A 20,664-nucleotide genomic window follows, 5' to 3' on the forward strand; every position below is an offset into this window, starting at 1 on the left:
GATGGGGAGCCCACTGGGGAACAAAAGTGGCCCAGGGGTCCTGGTCCAGGGCAGAGTCTCTAAGATCGGTCAACTGGAGGGAGTTGCGGGCGGTACGGGAATCCCTGAGGGCATTCGCCAAAGATCTGAGTGGTAACCATGTGCAGGTCCTCTCGGACAGTGTGGTGGCAGTAGCATATGTCAACAAACAAGGAGGGACACGGTGCCCTTCCTTAATTCAGCTCGCAGGTGCCATTTTTTTCTGGGCAGAAGCAAATTTGAGTTCAATCCCCGCAGTCCACCTCTGGGGAGTGGACAATGGTCTGGCAGACTTCTTAAGTCGCCATCATGTGCACGAATCAGAGTGGTCTCTGAACAAAGATGCCTTCCAACTAGTGGGGGCCTCCCAGACATTGATTTGTTCGCCAGCAAGTCGAAAAACAAGGTTCCAACGTACTTCTCATTGGAAAAGGACAGGGGGGGCAAAGGTATAGATGCCTGGCTGAGAAAAGGACATTTCACCTGGGCTACGCCTTTCCTCCGTTCAAACGTATTCCCCTCGTCCTAAAAAGTTTGCTCAGGAGAGCACCACTTTGATCCTGGTGGTTCCATATTGGCCAAAAAGGCCTTGGTTTCAGCGCTGATGCATCTAGGGTCAGAGCCTCCGCTTATGTTACTCGAGAGGGAGGCTGGCTCAGGGGCCGGTCCAAGTGCCAAGTTCAGAATCTGAAATTATCGGCTTGGTGTCTGAGGAAAGTCTCTTGAAATCAAAAGGACTTTAAGATGGAGTTGTGCTCACAATCCTATCTAGTAGGAAAAAAGTAACCCAAGCCATTTATTTAAAATATTGTAAAGTGTTTTTTTTTTTTTTTTGTTCTTGGTTGAGCACCAGAAAGTGGACGGCGGGTGTCCCAGCCATCTTGGAGTTTTTACTAGAAGGAGAAGACAAAGGGCTGGCCATTAGTATGTTAAAGGTCCAAGTGGCGGCCTTGTCTGTGTTTCTCGAGCAATCCCTGGCACTGAATGCCTTGGTGTGCAGGTTCTTTAAGGGATTGGCCAGAATCAGACCAGTCCCATTTAAAATTCTGCCAAAATTGGATTTGGAAATCATATTACAGGGTTGGATAAAGCTTTCCCAGGTTGAAGACCTGTCCTTGAAGTGGGTTACTCTCATGGTCTTGGTTGCTATTGCAAAAGCTAGACGCATTAGCGAGCGGCAGACGCTTTCAGTTAAGGAACCATTTCTGCAAGTTTTTGAAGACAGACTGGTGATACGTACAGATCTGGGATTCTTACCTAAAGTGGCGTCTAGGTTCCACAGGGCCCAAGAGATTGTTTTACCTTCCTTCGGTACAGCTCCAACTAATCCTAAAGAAGCAGAATTTCACCTTCTGGACGTGAAGGCTTGTGTCTTGCGCTATTTAGAATTATCCAAAGACATTAGAAAATCTAATGCTTGGTTTATCTTACATTATGGCAAAAAATTGGGGCTTCAAGCCTCAAAGAACACAATTGCTCGGTGGATCAAACAGGCAATTGTGGAGGCCTAAAAAAAGGAATGCCCTTTTTCCCTGTTGACTCACGCGGGCATTATCTGCTTCTTAGGCGGAGCGAGGTGGGGAAACACCAGAACAAATTTGCCGAGCAGCAACATGGTGTAGCTTCTTGACCTTCATTAAACATTATAGACTGGACCTTCTCTCAGCGCAAGATCAGGCGTTTGGGAGAACAGTCCTTCAGGCGCTAGTCGTTTCCCCCCCCCCCCCCCAATCTGGTAAATTCTCCTTCTGATCCTCTCTTGTGCTGTCCTGGACAGACGACTAGAGAAAAACCAGAGTTAGATTTACCGGTAACTTGGTTTCTAGGAGTCATCCAGGACAGCAGGGCTATATGCTGTTGTATCCTTGGATGAGTGTTTTTTCTTGTTTCAGATACTGTTTCCGGGGGAGTTCTGGAGTAAGATGACTGGGGAAGTGGGATGGGGACCGTTCTTTATTCACCGGATCGTTTGTGTTTCCTACCTCCAGAGGTGGAGCCTATCTCTCCTGTGCTCTCTTGGACGACTCCTAGAAACCGAGTTACCGGTAACTCTAACTCTGGTTTTTCCTATCCATGTTTGAAGTGCCATTAATTGCACCGCAAGCACGACGTGCTTTTTTTCTCACGATCTGGAGCACGCAGGTGTGAATGGGGTCTTATTGTTCTCACCCATTGTTATGTATTACTTTTAGTTCTAGGAATGTATCTTCCACACTTTATAGTTCTAACCCTTTTTTTTTTTAGGTAATCTTTGTGAGCAAAGGAAAGGATCCAATGATGTCATTTATGATGCCTTTCTACTTGGTGAAGGGATGCTCCATTGAACAGCCCGTTTTCTCTGCAAACTACATCAAAGGAACAGTAAATGCAGAACCCGGTGGTACGTAAGTTACATTGTCTGGTTGAAAAAAGACACAAGTCCATCTAGTTCAACCAATAAAAAGGGGGGGGGGGGAATCATACAATCCTATACCCACAGTTGATCCAGAGAAACGCAAAAAAAAACCAGCATACTTAAGCGTACATCCGTGGAAAGGGCAGTGTCGGCCTGCACGGGATGCACAGGTGTTCCATGCATGCAGGCCCATTCATGTCAATTGGGACACAGCCGCTGCTCAAAATTTGACATCTGTGCATTCCCGGACATAGTCAGTGTGAGTTTAGAGACATTCATCCACATGGATGTCAAATTGGGAGCGGCCACTGTGTCTGTGCAGCCGCTGCAATCTAATTGACGTGAATGGAACTGCCTGCACGAGGATGCACTGAACATTTTTGTGCATTATGTGCAATCAAAACACGGCCCTTCCCACTACTTTAAAACCGTGTGAACTAGGCCTTCAAAAAATGGAAGAAGAAATATTGCTGAGACAATAAGTTAATTGGGGATAGTTAGGGCATCGTTAAGGGGTACATTGAAAAGACTTTTATATGAAAAAGCTATTTAAACTGGAATTTCAGGCTAGAACTAACCAAGTTTAAAACTGCTCCCACCCCTTTCTATCACCTATACTAACTACCCTGTAAAAGGAAGGTGCAAATACTTACCTATTCTCAGGGTGCTCAAATACAGTCATGTATTCGGCTACCAGCGTCTTTCTTCATGCAGATGGCTTTGGTCCCTATCCACGCGTGCAAAGTCCACTCTCTTTTCACTCTTTGTGAATACTGAGTCATGAGAGGGAGTGGACTGCAGATGAGAGGGAGTGGACTGCAGATGTGTGGATAAGGAACAAATCCGAGTGCTCCTCTGTGGCTTTCTGAGACCACCCACCGAATAATTGGTAAGTCCTGCTATCTTCAGGATGGAGAGGGGAGGGTATTGGAATTAGCAGCCTTACTAAACGGTGCACTGAATGTTAATATCATTTCAAAGTACCTTAACCTAATTTGAGTGGAGGGCTGCATCTTAATCCCCCTCTCATCCTATTTTTATTTATTTTTTTTAACATTTTCCAGACACTCTGCTTGCCGAAATTCTGTCACAGATTCAACCATGCAACGGTTTTTGGGAAGTGGTATTCAGCTCATAGCAGCTCAGCTCATTGATCCCCCATTAGCAGCAATAATAATCCTCAGTGTTGTTATCAGTGGCAGCGTAATAAACCCCTTTCATCAGCGCTGGCATGCCATTATCAGTCAGTGGAATCAATAATAATACCCACTGGTGTCACTGGGTACACTAATTCCCCTCTCTCTCCCTTTATTGATGTCGTTGAGTACAGTAATGACCCCACTCCCCCCCCCCCTCACTAGTATTACCGGGTAATAACCACCCCCACCCCCCTTTATTTGTGTCAGTGTGTACTATACCTCCCCCCCCCCCTTCTTTACTAGTGTCAGTAATACACAAATGACTCCCCCTCTTTACTGATGTCTGTGGGTACACTAAAAACTCACAGCATTGGCGTTCAGTAATTACAGGTTCCTGTGGTTTTTCTTCCATACTTTTTTTACCAGAACTATAATATCCCTGGCAGGCAAGAAATCCCTCTGCCCAACAGGCAGTACTGGGTGCTGGAACCCAGCGAGCATTTTAATACTCGGCACCCCACTCTCTATTGAACTCTGGCTCGTGGGATGTAATAGAACGTCCCAGGTTGCAGAAACATGTTTCAAGACCAGCAGATATGTTAAAAGTCAATTTAAATCACTGAGATCCAACACAAAGGCACTTTAAACTGAACATATTTGCAAGTCAAAAGGACAGATCAGTTTATCATCTATCCCTTATTTGGTAAACTAGGAGTGGCACAACAAGCATTTAATCTCTACCTTTCCTTCCAACCAGCTATTCATGCCAACCTTATGCTATCATTACAGGTGGATGGGAAGCACAGGCATCATTTAAACTTACTTTTAACAGTGGAGGCGCAATTGAGTTTGGACAACAAATGTTTAAATTTGCAACCAATGGTATGTTTTATTATGTTCTAATTATAATGTATAGAATGTATTCCATATCATATTGATCTGGTTTTCATTGTGTTTACTATTTTAAATGGAAAAAGCTACAATTTGGTTGGTTGTAATCGTTTAAGTGCAATTTTCGGTCTTAAATATCTTTTTATTTTTTTTACAGCTTCCAGAGCACCCCAGGCTCCTAATGTTGGATATGGGTACACCCCTACTGCTGTGCCAGGTGCTTATGGACCTGGTGGATATCCCCCTGCTCCAGGAGGATATGCACCTGCACCTCCAGCTGGACCTTACCCATATGTACCCCCTACTATGAATGGATATGCTCCAGCACCTCAGCCCATGGGATATCCATATGCTCCACCTCCAGGTAAAGAAATAGTACATCACTTAAACAAAATTACAAAGAATGAAATATGGTAAGCCAAAGGGTAAATGGTTATTTGTATGCTCACATCCCTACATGTACAAAAAGAAGCAGAACAATTTTCCTCTGAATGGGATTTTAAAGGGCAATAAATGAAGGTATAGTAGAAAATTTTTATAAAAAATAGATATCAAAGCTTAGTACAAAAATATACAAGCTCAATATTCAACAATCATACACTTAATAAAATACCAAGTAGTTCAAAGACACAATTTGACCCACACTCCTATCCATTATCCACAGTGAAGGACAGTGGAGGACCCAACGGGTTTTGACTTATAATATGTATTTTTCTTCCTCAGGGGTCAATGAGCATGATACATAATTTTATCTTGAGTGTAAGAAGGTCAAAATGTTTTGTAGAACCTCAATGTATAAAATTGACAGAAAATAAACACCATCACAATGAAGTCTAGTTGTCTCCCAGCAGTCTCCTGCGTGGACATAGCCCACGGGGATCACCAGAGGATTCCACCACAAGGGGCGGCTAAAGCACAGAACCTCACCAGAGGCTATATTTAATATGTATGGATGACTGGTCTGTAGTCCAAAAGGGAGAAGTTTGTGTCTGTTAGAGGTAGCTGTATCAATCAGTTTGTTTGAATAACTGCACTTCTCTCTGAGATCCATGTTTATAAGGGATTCCTGCTTCCAGGGGAGTGTGTGACTGGTGGTGTCTGAGATGAGATATATATATATATATATATATACAGTATCTCTCAAAAGTGAGTACACCCCTACATTTTTTGTAAATAATTTATTATATATTTTCATGTGACAACACTGAAGAAATTACACTTTGCTACAATGTAAAGTAGTGAGTGTACAGCTTGTATAACAGTATAAATTTGCTGTCCCTTCAAAATAACCCAAGACAGCCATTAATGTCTAAACTGCTGGTAACAAAAGTGAGTACACCCCTAAGTGAAAATGTCTTAATTGGGCTCAATTAGCCATTTTCCCTCCACGAAGGTCATGTGACTCGTTGATCTCCTCCCTTTGGAGACTGGGCAGTACTCCAACATGATATCAACCTCAAACACACCTCCAAGTTGACCACTGCCTTCTTAAAGAAGCTGAGGGTAAAGGTGATGGACAGGTCAAGCATGTCTCCAGACCCAAAACCTATTGAGCATCTGTGGGGCATCCTTAAACAGAAGGTGGAGGAGCGCAAGGTTTCTAACATCCACCAGCTTCATTATGCTGTCATGAAGGAGTGGACTCCAGTGGCAACCTGTGAAGCTCTGGTGAACTCCATGCCCATGAGAGTTAAAGCAGTGCTGGAAAATAATGGTGGCCTTACTTTTCTTTTTAAACGGTTTTTATTGAAGGCAAAATAAACATGGTACAGCAATATGCAGTGAAAATAGTAGGTACATGCCTAGATAAAACAAGGTACATTGAGATACAAAACTGCTGTATATAACATACAAACAACATGTAGCAAATGCAATACATATATGGGTTTGACCCGGCTTCCCGTCTGGGATGTAATGAAGGTACGCTCAAACTGTAGGTGTGGCCAAGGCCACGCTGCGTGGATGGACCCAACACAGAAGGGGTCTCAACCAAAACCAAGGTATAGCTCTTAAGTGGGTACGCCAGGGGCCGAGAGGGGGGGGGGGGTTGGGTTGGCAGGGCCGGAAGGCAAGTTGGGTAACAGCAGGTGCCCGGAGGGAGCCTCGAACCCTACTAGGGGCCCAGGTGGGAAAAGAGAGCCGGTAATGAGGACGCCCAATCAGGTGAGTACAAGGCTGTCGTCAAGGCCAGGAGGTAGGCAATGGTCAATCCAGGGTCGCCATAGCCATTCATAGGGGGCCAGTTTGTTCAACAAAATTGCTTCCGTTTTAGCATGGAGCATGGCTTGGGTAACCCTGTGTAGCATAGCCAGATGACAGAGCGTGGGGGTTTTCCATGCTTTTGTGATGGTTTGCTTTGCAGCCGTCGTGACAAATAGGTGGCCTTACTTTTATTCATTCTGACATGGAGCTTCTGTTCTTGTCTGTATTCTATTTTCTTTAAAGCGGTAGTATACTCCGCTATTTGACTTTTACCTACAGGTATAATAAGGCTTACCCGTAGGTACAATTAATATCTCCTAAACCTACCCTGACTGCTTTCCTTCTAGAGAAAAAAAATATCTCCTAAACCTACACGGTTTAGGAGATATTCAACCTGCATGCAGCTGCTGATGTCAGCGGCGCATGCGCTCTGAAGGTCTGGCGGATCTTGCCGGAAAGTGAAACTTCATCGCGGCTCCGGCCATTTACAGCGCCAGAGCCGCCGAACCAGGAAGAGACGCCGAGGGAGCATGTCAGCGCCCCCAGCGTTGTCCAGACGACCGTGCCGGGGGGTTCGTTCTAAGGTAAGTATGTCCTAATAAAAGAAAATAATGGTGGCCACACAAAATATAGACACTTTGGACCCAATTTGGACATTTCACTTAGGGGTGTACTTACTTTTGTTACCAGCAGTTTAGGCATTAATGGCTGTGTGAGTTATTTTGAGGGGACAGCAAATGTACACTGTTATACAAACTGTACACTCACTACTTTACATTGTAGCAAAGTGTCATTTCTTCAGTGTTGTCACATGAAAAGGTAGAATAAAATATTCACACAAATATGAGGAGTGTACTCACTTTTGTGAGATACTGTGTGTGTGTGTGTATATATATATATATATATATATATATATATTATGAGTTGTCCAGTAGATTCCAAAATTAACTATAAAGGTGTATTTTTAATTTATACCAATTCTATTTATGAATATGCGCTAGTGCAACACTATAGAGTCCAAAAAGTTAGTACAATCCATAAAAGTCAATATAGTTGCTCAGACAAACAGGAAGGAGTTCCAGTAAGAGAACAATGCTGCCAAACAGGTCTTGCTGCTTCCACTTGACCACTGGGTAGTGACATCACTGATAAGGCAAAAAGGGAAGGGAAGCACATTAACCTTACGTGGTAAACCTTAAAACAACATAAAAAGTATTGTGCTATCAGATCAGTGATATCAAACAGCTGGGTAAAAAGAGCCACTCCTGCTTCTGATCTGCACCTCAAGCTGGAATTCCTGTGAGGAAGAATGCTGCACTCCTGTGCAAACGAATACATTAGAGATCAAAATTAGAAAATTTGTGAACACTTGATTTTTTCTGAAATAATGTAATCTTCATTTCTCAACATTTGATGGAATTTTTGTTGTGGATATACCATGCTAATAGAACAGGTTTTTTCAAAATAACCAAGCCACTTCAACCAAAAACCTTTATTTTGTAGCAAACATAATGACCAAATTAGAGAAATTAGAGAACAACAATGACTGTAGCACGGAGAAAGATTACAACTAAAATTTCTGAAAGTTACAACAATCAACAATTAGCAGGAAGTGGGGGGTTCCTTTCTTTGAATGACTTCAGCGCATCTGTGGCCATAGGACATCACTAATCTCTCACACTGCCCTAGTGTGATTTTTGTTCCACTCTTCTTCCAGTTTCTTTCACAGTTCAGTGACTGTAGTGGGTTTCTTGGCCATAACTTTGTCGCCAAGGATTTTCCAGAGGTTTTCTATTGGATTTAGATCAGGACTCTGGGCTGACAAGTTCATAATGTCAATGTTTTCAGCTTCAAGGAACCTCTTTACCAGTTTTGCTGTGTGACAGGGGGCATTTTCTTGCATAAAAATTGCTGGCTGATTCGGTGAAGAACACAGGGAAGGAACCGCATGTTGTCGAAGAACCTTCTGATAAGTATTTGCAAATAACTCTCTGAGGATCTTAAAGAATTGTTGCTCTACATAAAGACTGCCTAGGCTATAAGATGATTGCCAAGACTGTGAAACTGAGCTGCAGCACAGTGGCCAAGACCATACAGCGGTTTAACAGGACAGGCTCCACTCAGAACAGGCCTCGCTATGGTCGACCAAAGGAGTTGAGTGCACATTCTCAGCGTTATATCCAGAGGTTGTCTTTGGGAAATAGATGTATGAGTGCTGCCAGCATTGCTGCAGACGTTGAAGGGGTGGGGGGGTCAGCCTATCAGTGCTCAGACCATACGCCGCACACGGCATCAAATTGATCTGCGTGGCTGTCATCCCAGAAGGAAGCCTCTTCTAAAGATGATGCACAAGAAAGCCCGGGGTTTGCTAAAGACAAGCAGACTAGGGACATGTGTTACTGGAACCATGTCCTGTGGTCTGATGAGCCCAAGATAAACGTATTTGTTTTCAGATGGTGTCAAGCGTGTGTGGCAGCAACCAGGTGAGGAGTACAAAGACAAGTGTGTCTTGCCTTCAGTCAAGCATGGTGATGGGAGTGTCATGGTCTGGGGCTGCATGTGTGCTGCCAGCACTGGGGAGCTACAGTTCATTGAGAGAACCATGAATGCCAACATATACTGTGACATACTGAAGCAGAGCATGATCCCCTTCCTTTGGAGACTGGGCCACAGGGCAGTATTCCAACATAACGACCCTAAACACACCTCCCAAAGACGACCACTGCCTTGTTAAAGAAGCTGAGGGTAAAGGTGATGAACTGGCCAAGCATGTCTCCAGATCTAAACCTTATTGAGCATCTGTGGGGCATCCTCTATCAGGAGATGGGGGAGCACAAGGTCTCTAACATACACCAGCTCTGTTATGTCATCATGGAGGAGTGGAAGAGGACTCCAGTGGCAACCTGTGAAGCTCTGGTGAACTCCATGCCCAAGAGGGTTAAGGCAGTGCTGGAAAATAATGGTGGCCACACAAAATATTGACACTTTGGGCCCAATTTGGACATTTTCACTTAGGGGTGTACTCACTTTTGTTGCCAGCGGTTTAGACATTAATGGCTGTGTGTTGTTATTTTGAGGGAACAGCAAATTTACACTGTTATACAATCTGTACACTCACTAATGTACATTGTAGCAAAGTGTCATTTCCTCAGTGTTGTCACATGAAAAGATATAATGAAATATTTACAAAAATGTGAGGGGTGTACTCACTATTGTGAGATACTGTATAACACACATCATTTTTGAAGCAAAGCAAATGCAAGGTGTAATCAGGACTGGAAGTTAACCATTTTATTTAGTGACAGGGGTTTTGACTGGCATTTAAAGAGCTTTAAAGTGGTTGTATCCCCTGTGTAAAAAAAAAAAGAAAAAACCTGCACTATTGTGAGATATACAACTCATAATTTTGAAGATCGAAGGATGAGATTTAAATGATCATACTAATGTCTAGGTCATCATTAAGGCCTCTGGGGGGTCATACCATTTAACATAAAAATCCAAAACAATTCTTGATTGAATAATTTTGAGAAGTTCTTGGTATGGTGTTGTAAAGTAAAATAAAATGGCGCATAATGCTGTAATCCATGGTGCCTTGCTCTATCAATCTGTAGTGTTCAGTGAATCTCCTGTACATTGTATGGATTGTACGGTCAGCATAATTAGGCCCACAGGGGCATTTTAGGCCAAAGACCACATACATCGTACATTCACATTGCTGCTGGCCTCCATGTCTGTCCCAGGTTGTGTTTTCACTACTACATGTGATTTGATCTCCATCTACACTAGATTACCAAACGTATTGGGACGTCTGCCTTTACACGCACATGAACTTTAATGACATCCCAGTTTTAGTCCGTAGGGTTCAATATTGAGTTGGCGCACCCTTTGCAGCTATAACAGCTTCAACTCTTCTGGGAAGGCTGTCCACAAGGTTTAGGAGAGTGTCTATGGGAATGTTTGACCATTCTTCCAGAAGCCCATTTGTGAGGTCAGGCACTGATGTGGACAAGAAGGCCTGGCTCGCAGTCTCCGCTCTAATTCATCCTAAAGGTGTTCTGTCGGGTTGAGGTCAGGACTCTGTGCCGGCCAGTCAAGTTCCCCCACCCCAAACTTGCTCATTCATGTCTTTATGGACTTTGTTTGTGCACTGGTGTGCAGTCATGTTATACCAGGCAGGGGCCATCCCCAAACTGTTCCCACAAAGTTTGGTGCATGACATTTTCTAAAATGTCTTGTTATGCTGATGCCTTAAAACTTTCCTTCACTGGAACTAAGAGGCCAAGCCCAACCCCTGAAAAACAACCTCACACCATAATCCCCCCCCTCCACCAAATGATTTGGACCAGTGCACAAAGCAAGGTCCATAAAGACATGGATGAGTCCTGACCTCAACCAGATAGAACACCTTTGGAATGAATTAGAGCAGAGACTGCAAACCAGTCCTTCTCGTCCACATCAGTACGTGACCTCAGAAATGCGCTTCTGGAGGAATGGTCAAACATTCCTAAAGACTCACTCCTAAACCTTGTGGACAGCCTTCCCAGAAGAGTTGAAGCTGTAATAGCTGTAAAGGGTGGGCCAACTCCATATTAAACCCTAAGACTGAAATGCCATTAAAGTTCATGTGCATGCAAAGGTATGCGTCCCAATACTTTTGGTAATTTAGTGTATGTAACATGCGCCTGGCTATTAATGGTTGCTCCTGTTTACTTTTTCTATAATTTCTTTGACTTGAGGGCAGGGCTGGCCCAAGATATTGTGCTGCCTGGGTCCAAGAATAAAAATGCTGCCCCCCCCCCCAAAAAAAAAAAAAAAAAACACACCCACCAAAAGGAACCCACATGCATTTTTTTTTAGATAAAAATAATTAAAATAAAAAATTTAACAGGAAATCAGATTTATATGCAACAGGCTAGGGTAGTATACGGACTGGCTATGTAGTGTAGTATACGGACAGGCTAGGTAGGGTAGTATACGGACAGGCTATGTAGGGTAGTATACGGACGGGCTAGGTAGGGTAGTATACGGACAGGCTATGTAGTGTAGTATACGGACAGGCTATGTAGTGTAGTATACGGACAGGCTATGTAGGGTAGTATACGGACTGGCTAGGTAGGGTAGTATACGGACAGGCTAGGGTAGTATATGACAGTGGGATCAGTGGCAGTGCTGGTGGGGAATGGGGAAGGGACTTCTTTTCTATGTTGCTCATGAGTGGGGCAGCCCATTGAAATGAATGGGCGGCCCTACATGTGATGCATAAAAACCACATCTGCGCTTGTGTGCAAAAAAAAAGCTAAACTGTGTAAATTCAAAATAACAGATTTTCTCTAAATATGTAGTGTTCATACAATTGCACTACCATGTAAAAGGCCATGAACACTGTGCTCTGCTCTGTTTAATGAGGACAGTTAACTTGTATTGAGTGGTTAGGTAATGTGGGGAATTTAGACTTTGATAACAGAGGGTTAAATGGAATGGTCAAAGTTTCTTCACATTATCTGTACATGCACAGAGTGTGTTTTGTATGTAGTGATATGTGCCAGCTCAGCAGATGTCTGTAAAGCCCCGTACACACGTACCGATGGTCGGCTTACAAATGTTCCTCTTTTCTCCCCGGGATGTCGGTGTCTGCTGAAAAGTGCAAAGACAGCACAAGGACAGCACAAGAATTTTGTCCGCCGACTGCAGAAGTGATGTCATGTAATGGTTAACTTTCCCTGTGTTTTCTATTTTCTGAGCATGCCCAGTCTTGCAAATCTGCGGTCTGTCGGCCGAATTGTGTACTGACAGGCGAACAATCGTCCGTTCTGGTGTCGGCATACAAAAATTTTCATGTTTGCAAGAAAGACTTTTGTCCGCGGATTGTGCGCAGACATCTGTCGGAGGCACCATACTAACACGCGTACAATCGGCAGATCCTTCGTCCACCGACGTTTGTATGCCGACGATCGGTACGTGTGTACGGGCCTTTAGTTGTAAGCAAGGCAGCAGACTCGGCCGACTCTCCCCCACACACACCCCTGCTCTTCCGATCCTCAGTATTAGCTTAATCGTTCTCATCTCCCTAAAATCAAATCCTCCTGATTAGTGCTGATGTAAAACGGACAGCTTACCTCCTTGAATTGACTTTTTTAAGAACATCAGCTCACCCCCTCCTTGCACAGTGTCAGCAGAACCCACCTTCAGGTTCTCTGAGCAGACATTGGAGGGGGGGGGGGGGGGATATAAGAAATCAGGGCACAGATGGAATGTACAGGAGATTTCTGGGGGAAGATAGAAAAAAAGAGTTTGGGAGCAGTAGTGGGACAGTCACTGCTGTGGGCAAGTATGTAACATGCATGAGAGGATTAGGGTGTGCACGCCTAGGAGTTGTACTCACTTTGGCTCCGTGGTGTCTGGCACTAGCAGCAGTGACACCTCTGCCGAGATCAGCTCCAGCCCCTTCCAACTTTCAGCCCTCATGAGTCAGCTGACCTTTAGTCTCCGCCCCTCGGCCATTCCCTGAACTGAATGGGCGGCCGCAGGCTCCAGAGACAGCCCAGCTGCTGATGCTGCTTTGTGCCCCGGCTCACTGGGATGCACCATCTGCCCGCCTGGACGGGGTGGGGGGAAGACATGGAGCTTGTCACGTCCAGAAGTGCCCTTTCCTTCTGCTGTCCCTAACCCGCACAACCGGACAATGAGGAGGGGGCACCTCCGGCGCCCCTGACTTGTGTACTAATAGCGGCGGCCCTGCACACAAAACTGCTAGAAAAAAATGTGGGTGTCAATTTGCCGCCCCCCTCAAACTGCCGACTGGGACCAATGGACCCAGCAGGATCCATGGTAGGGCCGGCCCTGCTTGAGGGCCATCTTCAAATTTTGTTCGCCCACACTTCCCAAATTTTTAAAGAACTGTGTGAAGGGACTTCCGAACTTTTATAGTGTTGCCACAATATCTTCATTAGTGTTGCCACAATATCCTCATTAAAGATATCATACTTGGTACAGTTTGCTCAGTGGTACAATGACTGTATTTTTCTGTCTGTGCTGTTCTGTAGTTCCATTCCATGCTGAAGCTCAGTGAATAAACCTTTAGGGCTACAGAGCTGTGTTATAGAGCTTCTGGCTCCTAGTAAATATTTAGGGCTCCTGCAGATCTTTCACACAGCACTGACAGTGCTGACTTTTATTATTGATGATCATAAAAAATCAGTCAGCGCTTCAGGGCTGTGTGATGTATCTCCAGCCAGATGTTTACTATCAGATTGCATCTCCATCTCAGAGCCCTGCCAGCACTGACTGTTCATTTATTTGGAGTAAACCATCAGTCAAGTGCTTCAGGGCTGTGTGATAGATCTGCAATCTAATAGTAACATCTGGCTGGCAGATATATCACACAGTCATGCAGCGTTAAAGGATAGTTTACTTTTGTGGCACGCAAAAGGTAAGGTGTCTATTAAAATATACACTAATAAACAGATTGTTGGTGGCAAGAGATGAAGGTGAAGACCTATTTTCTCTTACGTCCTCCGACAGTCGCCGCCCACTCACACATGTCTTCACTAATGGGGTATTGCTTCCTCTCCGCAGGAGTTTCTAGGCATAAGACTTGTAAAAGAACAATTCATCTACATAGTCACACCCATGTGTCCTTCTAGTCCAATACCCCCCTGCAAAAGCCATCCCAACTCAGTTTTGTCTTCTGCCTAGCTTAGGAGTGGATAGGCTTCCCTGTGCTGAGGCTACAGTCTCAGCCTTCTTCTTTTATTTTATGATTTATTTTCTGGAAATGTCATTTTTTCTTTACATTGCTAGCGGTTTATTTTATCAGCGTTAGTTAGTCGGATCTTCGGATGAAGACGGCGTTTGCGGAGCTGGGAATCGGACTGACCGCCCTGGTTCTCCAGGACAGAGGGTCAGATGGAATCCCAGCCTGCCATCGAGCGTTTTGCAGGCTATGTGGTCGCCCTGGCCTCGCAAACGACCCATCCCTGCCCTCAGGAATGCAGCCATGTGAGGTGGCTACCTCACTGGACACAGCATAGGTTCGTCCGTGCGCTACTAGTGTCCTGCGTTTCTGGCTGGCGGCACTCCCCTGCCATCTGAGGGTGGGCGGTTTCCCGTGTGATATGAGGCACCCCACGCCATCGGGTACAGGTAAGTACATTCTGTGTGGGGCCTCTGTCTGGGATCGGCAGTCCTTTGTGCCTGTGGTGTCCCCTATGTCATTTTGGGTTCCCTGTTCCCGGTCCCTGCGGGGGTTTTATTCTCTCACAGCAGTGCTGTGTGGGGTTTTGGGGGTCCCTCTCCTAATGTCACTTTAGGGTGCTTGGAGGTGCAGACACATGCGGCGACCGCTGCGGGGTTAAAAACCACCGGTCCGCCATTTTAGGTGTGGGCAGCATGTCTGGCTTCACTATGGGCGCTTATACAGCATGCTATGTAGTGTGTTTTGGCGCCTTGCGGCGCCATCTTGCGTGTGGCAAGCGATCGTTCCGAGCACATGTCGGCGGCCATCTTGCCGAAGCCTCCCATTAGTTTCAATAGGCATCCATTTTCTCTAGCTCTAGCTCTGAGGAAACTGGCTTGGCACCAGTGAAACATGTCAGTGTATACATCATCAGCTTGTCTCCATTTGAATCTTGACCAATGTGACCATCGGGCACCGTACGGCTGGATCTTATCCGTTCCCCCGCCCACTACGTCCGGCGTGATGTCGGGCTGCCATTGACGTTCCTGTTCCCGCCATAGGGAAGCATGCAGAGGGGAGCCAGACACGGGGTACGCCTTTGCCGGAGTGCACCATCTACAGGTCATTTGGGTCAACATCTCCCGTGAAGACTTCCATGGCTTACACTCCAGGATGGTAACTCACTATCTCTCCTATAACAGTCTCTTTATTTGATATGGTTTGAGAGAACTCATTATCCACACAACGCTGGGTTTATCTGAGAGTTTGTGTACTTCAGCAAATCGCATCTGCCTGCCATTCAGTTACCAACTACTCGGCTCTTGTTGATTCCAGGTTCTTCATATAGGACCCTATATTACTCACATCCATTCACTTGTGATGGTGAGCTCTTACTTGAGGAATTACATCGGCTGAACTGTATATGGGTAGTACTTATGTGATTGACTCTTTGACCCGGGGATTGCTTGATCTTATTCACCCTCCTGGTTTATGTAACCTGATATCCCTCATCATCATCCTCATTATGATTATTATCATCAGTACTACCATCTAATTATCTTTGGAAGCTCATTTATCCAACCCGGGTTGATGTTTTTCATTTGGATGATATTGTGTTTTAATCTGATTTTACTTATGTTATGTCACACCTGATTACACTGATTTTGCTACCTTGCACTGGCACATGTGCCTATTAAAGTTTATTTTTGTTTAATTTGCATAACGGTGTCCTTAGTTGACTCCTTCTCTGCCTCTGTAATGGTGGCTCAGGCTGTGGCGGATTGGACCAAGGTGCTCAAACGCACCCTCGTGGCTGACTCTGCCCCTCCTGCTACAGTGGAGTTGGTGGATCAGATTTATCAAGGGGTCATGTATTTGTGCGATGCGGCCCTAAATGAGGCCCCTTTGGCGATACGCCTGTCCAGTGTCGCAGTGATTAACCGTCGCCTAATCTGGTTAAAAAGCTGGTCGGCTGACCATAAATCCAGGAAGACGGTGGCTGATATCCCCTATGCGGGGTCTCGCCTTTTTGTGGAATCCCTGGATGAATTGGTTAAAGGAATCACTGGGGGTAAGAGCACTTTGCTGCCCCAGAACCCTAAGGGAAAATTTTTCCGCGGTAAGCGGGGCTCCTCCTTTAAACCTAATCAGGGGTCCTTTCGTGCTTTCAAGGCGCAGAACACGGGAAAACCTTTCAAGGGTCAAGGTGGCCAGAAAAAGCCCTGGTTCGGCAAACAAAAATCCGGCCAAGCTGGGACGGCGGCTCAGTCTGCCTCTGCCTGAAGCGCCCTCATCCGTTTCAGGGGTGAGGGGACGTTTGCGCGGTTTCCTCCAACCTTGCCTGCTCCGCATCACGGACAGGGGGGTTCAGGAAATCATTCGGTCAGGGTACAAGATCAAATTTCTTTCACGGCCGGCAAACAGATTCTTTCCCTCAAATCTTCATTTGACCCCAGGGCGGTTGCAGGACCTGCATCAGGCGGTGCAGGATCTCCTCGCCCAGGGGGTTGTCGTTGGGACAGGTTTCGGTGGTTATATTCGAATCTGTTCACTGTGCCCAGAAAGGAGGGAAAAGTGCGTCTGATTCTGGACTTAAAAGCTGTGAACCGCTTCGTGCACGTTCGAAAATTCTGCATGTAATCACTCCGCTCGGTGGTGGCCTCCCTGAATCCGGGGGAGTTCCTGGCTTCTATAGACCTGAAGGATGCGTATCTGCACATCCCCATTTTTGAGGGTCATCAGAGGTACCTCCGATTCGCTATCGCGGAGGATCATTACCAGTTTGTGGCGTTGCCTTTCGGTCTCGCTTCGGCTCCAAGGGTCTTTGCCAAAGTGTTGGCGCCTGTTCTGGGCCTGTTGCGGGCACAGGGCATTGCGGTCTTGGGTTATCTGGACGATCTCCTGTTAAGATCAAGTGCCAATCAGAGCTTATTGCGCGATCTGTCCACTACGGTCCAGACGCTCCAGGAGTTTGGTTGGACAATCAACATTCAGAAGTCGACCTTGTCGCCTTCGGTTCGTCTCCCGTATCTGGGAATGGTTCTGGACTCTGCTCAAGCAGAATCCTCCCTCCCGATAAACAGTTTGGAATTGAGAGCGATCAGGCTGTGCCTGCTCCATTGGTCGGATCGTCTTCAGGGCCGTCCTGTACGGGTGCAGACGGACAATGCCACTGCGGTGGCTTACATCAATCACCAAGGGGGCACCAGGAGTGCCCGGGCGGCCCAGGAGGTGACCGGTATACTGTCTTGGGCTGAGACTCATGTCCCGGCGATATCGGCAGTTCACATTCCGGGTGTGGAGAATTGGCAGGCAGACTATCTGAGCTGCCAGACCCTGGACCAGGGGGAATGGTCCCTACACCCGGAGGTTTTTCAGATGGTGTCTGCGAAGTGGGGATCCCCTGGATGTGGATCTGTTCGCGTCTCGGCTAAACCACAAGGTGGAAAGGTTCGTGGCAAGAACGTGCGATCCTCTGGCAGACGCCTCTGATGCGCTGGTGGTGCCTTGGCATCAGTATCATCTGATGTATGCCTTTCCTCCGATTCAGTTTTTGTCCAGGTTCCTTCGGAGGTTGGCCTCGGAACAGTCACTGGTGATTCTGGTAGCGTCGGACTGGCCTCGCCGGTCCTGGTACACGGACATCGTTCACCTGGCCGTAGAGCCTCCGTGGCGGCTGCCAATGCGAGAAGATCTACTGTCTCAGGGAAAAAGCCAGGTCCTGAGAGACAGGGGTCTCTCCTCTGAGGTAATTCCTACTTTGATCAAGGCTAGAAAAGCCTCTTCTGGTAAGATTTATTACCGTACGTGGAAAGCTTATTTTGTCTGGTGTGAGTCCAGGGGTTTCTCTCCTCGTTCCTACTCGGTGTCGAGGGTGTTGGCTTTCCTTCAGTCTGGTGTGGACCAGCGCCTTGCGTTGGCCACGATTAAGGACCAGGTATCTGCACTGGCTATTCTTTTCCAGCGCCCTGTGGCGTCTAATTTCTTGATTCGCATATTTATTCAGGGTGTGCGTCACTTGACCCTTCCTAGAAGGGAGCCCTTACCTCCATGGGACTTGAACTTGGTTCTGTCCGTGTTGCAGCGTTCCCCGTTTGTAAACATTAGGGAAATTTCGTTACCTATGCTATCTAAGAAGGTTGCGTTCCTGGTAGCGATCACTTCTGCTCGCAGAGTGTCGGAGTTGGCGGCGTTGTTTTGCCGTTCCCCTTACCTGGTGGTTCATAGGGATAAGGTGGTTTGGCGACCTAATCCGTCCTTTCTGCCAAAGGTGGTTTCGGATTTTCACCTGAATGAGGACATTGTTTTACCTTTGCATTGTGCGAACCCTAAGCATCCAAAAGAGGTTGCCTTGCATTCTTTGGATGTTGTCAGGGCGATCAGGGTTTACCTGTCGTCGCCTGAATCCTTTCAGAAATCGGATTCTCTCTTTGTCCTTCCTGAGGGACCTCAGAAGGGTATGGCTGCGTCTGCTGCAACCATTGCCAAATGGATCAGACAGACCATTGTACAGGCCTATTCGTTGCGGCAACGGGTTCCTCCCTTCCCTGTCAAGGTGCATTCTACCAGGCCGGTGAGTGCGTCCTGGGCCTTCCGGCATCAGGCTTCGGTGGCCCAGGTGTGCAGGGCTGCGACTTGGTCGTCGGTGCACTCCTTTTCAAACTCTATAAAATTGATGTTCTGGCATCAGCTGATGCCTCCTTTTGGCCGCAAAGTTCTCTGTGCGGCAGTGCCATAGGGAACTCTGGTTTTGTACGGGTCCCTGGCTGTTGGGGTTGTTTTCCCCTTGGTTATTTGTTTTCCTGGGTTGTTGCTCCTGTTGAGCCCTTTTTGTTACCCAGAAGGTTTGTCCTTCTGTTCATGTAAGGTTCCTTTCTCTGATGTGGGTACTGCGTTGCTTTTCTGAAGGTTGCGTTGCCCACCCCTCATGTCTACACGGCTTTTGGACATCCCCATTAGTGAAGACTGTGTGAGTGGGCAGCGCTTGTCGGAGGACGTAAGAGAAACTGAATTTTTGTAAAATCTTACTGTAAAATTCCTTTCTCTGAGTCCTCCGACAGTCGCCGCCCCCGCCCCTCTTTTGGGGGTTTTTTCTACACTATACTGCTTGCGACCAAACTGAGTTGGGATGGCTATTGCAGGGGGGTATTGGACTAGAAAGACAGCCCCCATGGGTGTGACTATGTAGATGAATTGTTCTTTTACAAGTCTTATGCCTAGAAACTCCTGCGGAGAGGAAACAATACCCCATTAGTGAAGACTGTGTGAGTGGGCGGCGACTGTCGGAGGACTCAGAGAAAGGAATTTTACGGTAAGATTTTACAAAAATTCTTTTTTTTTTTTTTTTACCAGAAAACCCATAAATATAAAAAGTCTTGAGAAAAATGAAAAGATAGAAACTTAGGAGCATTCTTTTTTTTAGTTTTAATTTTAACCTTTAGATTATTTTATGGCAAAGTCCAGCTAATCTGACTACTTTATTTTGCATTATTTTAAACTGTTAAACTAATGAGAAATCCAAACTTTAGCATTATTTAGTCTTGTTGATAGTGCTGTACAGTGTTTGATTTCCGTGATCTGAGGAGGGCTGCACCTCCAATTTTTTCCAGTCTGGGTTGCTGAATATCTTTGAGATTTATGGTTCACGTGATGAGTACCTCTACCATTACTGAGCGCTGAAGTGTCAAGTTTACACTTTCTTCTTTTTTAGCCTTGTTGATAAGCCAAAGGGCTCTTGCACATGCCAAAAACACCACAATTTTAGGTGAGGCAAATATTTCACTGATCTAAATGCAGCCCATTTGCTTTCTTTGGGTCTGTACACACAGGGATGTAAATATCAGGAAGCTAGTGCAATGTTGAGATCAATAATAAAAATACAAAAATATGTGTTACTGGTTAGTATTTTACATGTTTGAATCACACCTTTCCTGATTATAATATAGCTAGAAGAATGTTTGTATGCATGTAAACTAGATTGTAAGCTCTAACAAGCAGGGCCCTCTGATTCCTTTTGTTCCAAATTGTAGTGTAACTGTAATGTCTGCCCTCATTTTGTTAAGCGCTGCGCAAACTGTTGGCGCTATATAAATCCTATATAATAATAATAATGTAAACATGCACTATATGGACCAAAAAATGGCTTGCATTTTATTGCCAGGAAGATCCAAGTGTACTGTGTGCAGAGACCGTAATACTGTTCTGGTACATGATATCCTATGGAGAGGCAGAATAAACACCTGAAACCTGTTACCCAACACATCTAAATCTAAGCTGCAACCTAACTTTTTCTACTGTTGTCTGTGGAAGTAGATATTCTAAGTGTAATTAAAATGGCCTGCTGT

General features: G+C 45.7%; 1 protein-coding gene across 1 annotated transcript in view; it reads left to right on the top strand.

Moving 5' to 3' along the window:
• The window catches only part of WBP2NL (WBP2 N-terminal like), a 62,512-nt gene that overhangs the window by 23,957 nt on the left and 17,891 nt on the right, over positions 1-20,664 (top strand). The window contains exons 3-5 of the mRNA XM_082265798.1: positions 2,263-2,398; positions 4,342-4,434; positions 4,601-4,807. Coding sequence (XP_082121924.1) covers positions 2,263-2,398; positions 4,342-4,434; positions 4,601-4,807 — 436 coding nt within the window. The remainder of the gene's footprint in view (positions 1-2,262; positions 2,399-4,341; positions 4,435-4,600; positions 4,808-20,664) is intronic.

The sequence above is a fragment of the Pelophylax lessonae genome (assembly GCF_965119305.1).
Source record: "Pelophylax lessonae genome assembly, chromosome: 8".
Classification (NCBI taxonomy): domain Eukaryota; kingdom Metazoa; phylum Chordata; class Amphibia; order Anura; family Ranidae; genus Pelophylax; species Pelophylax lessonae.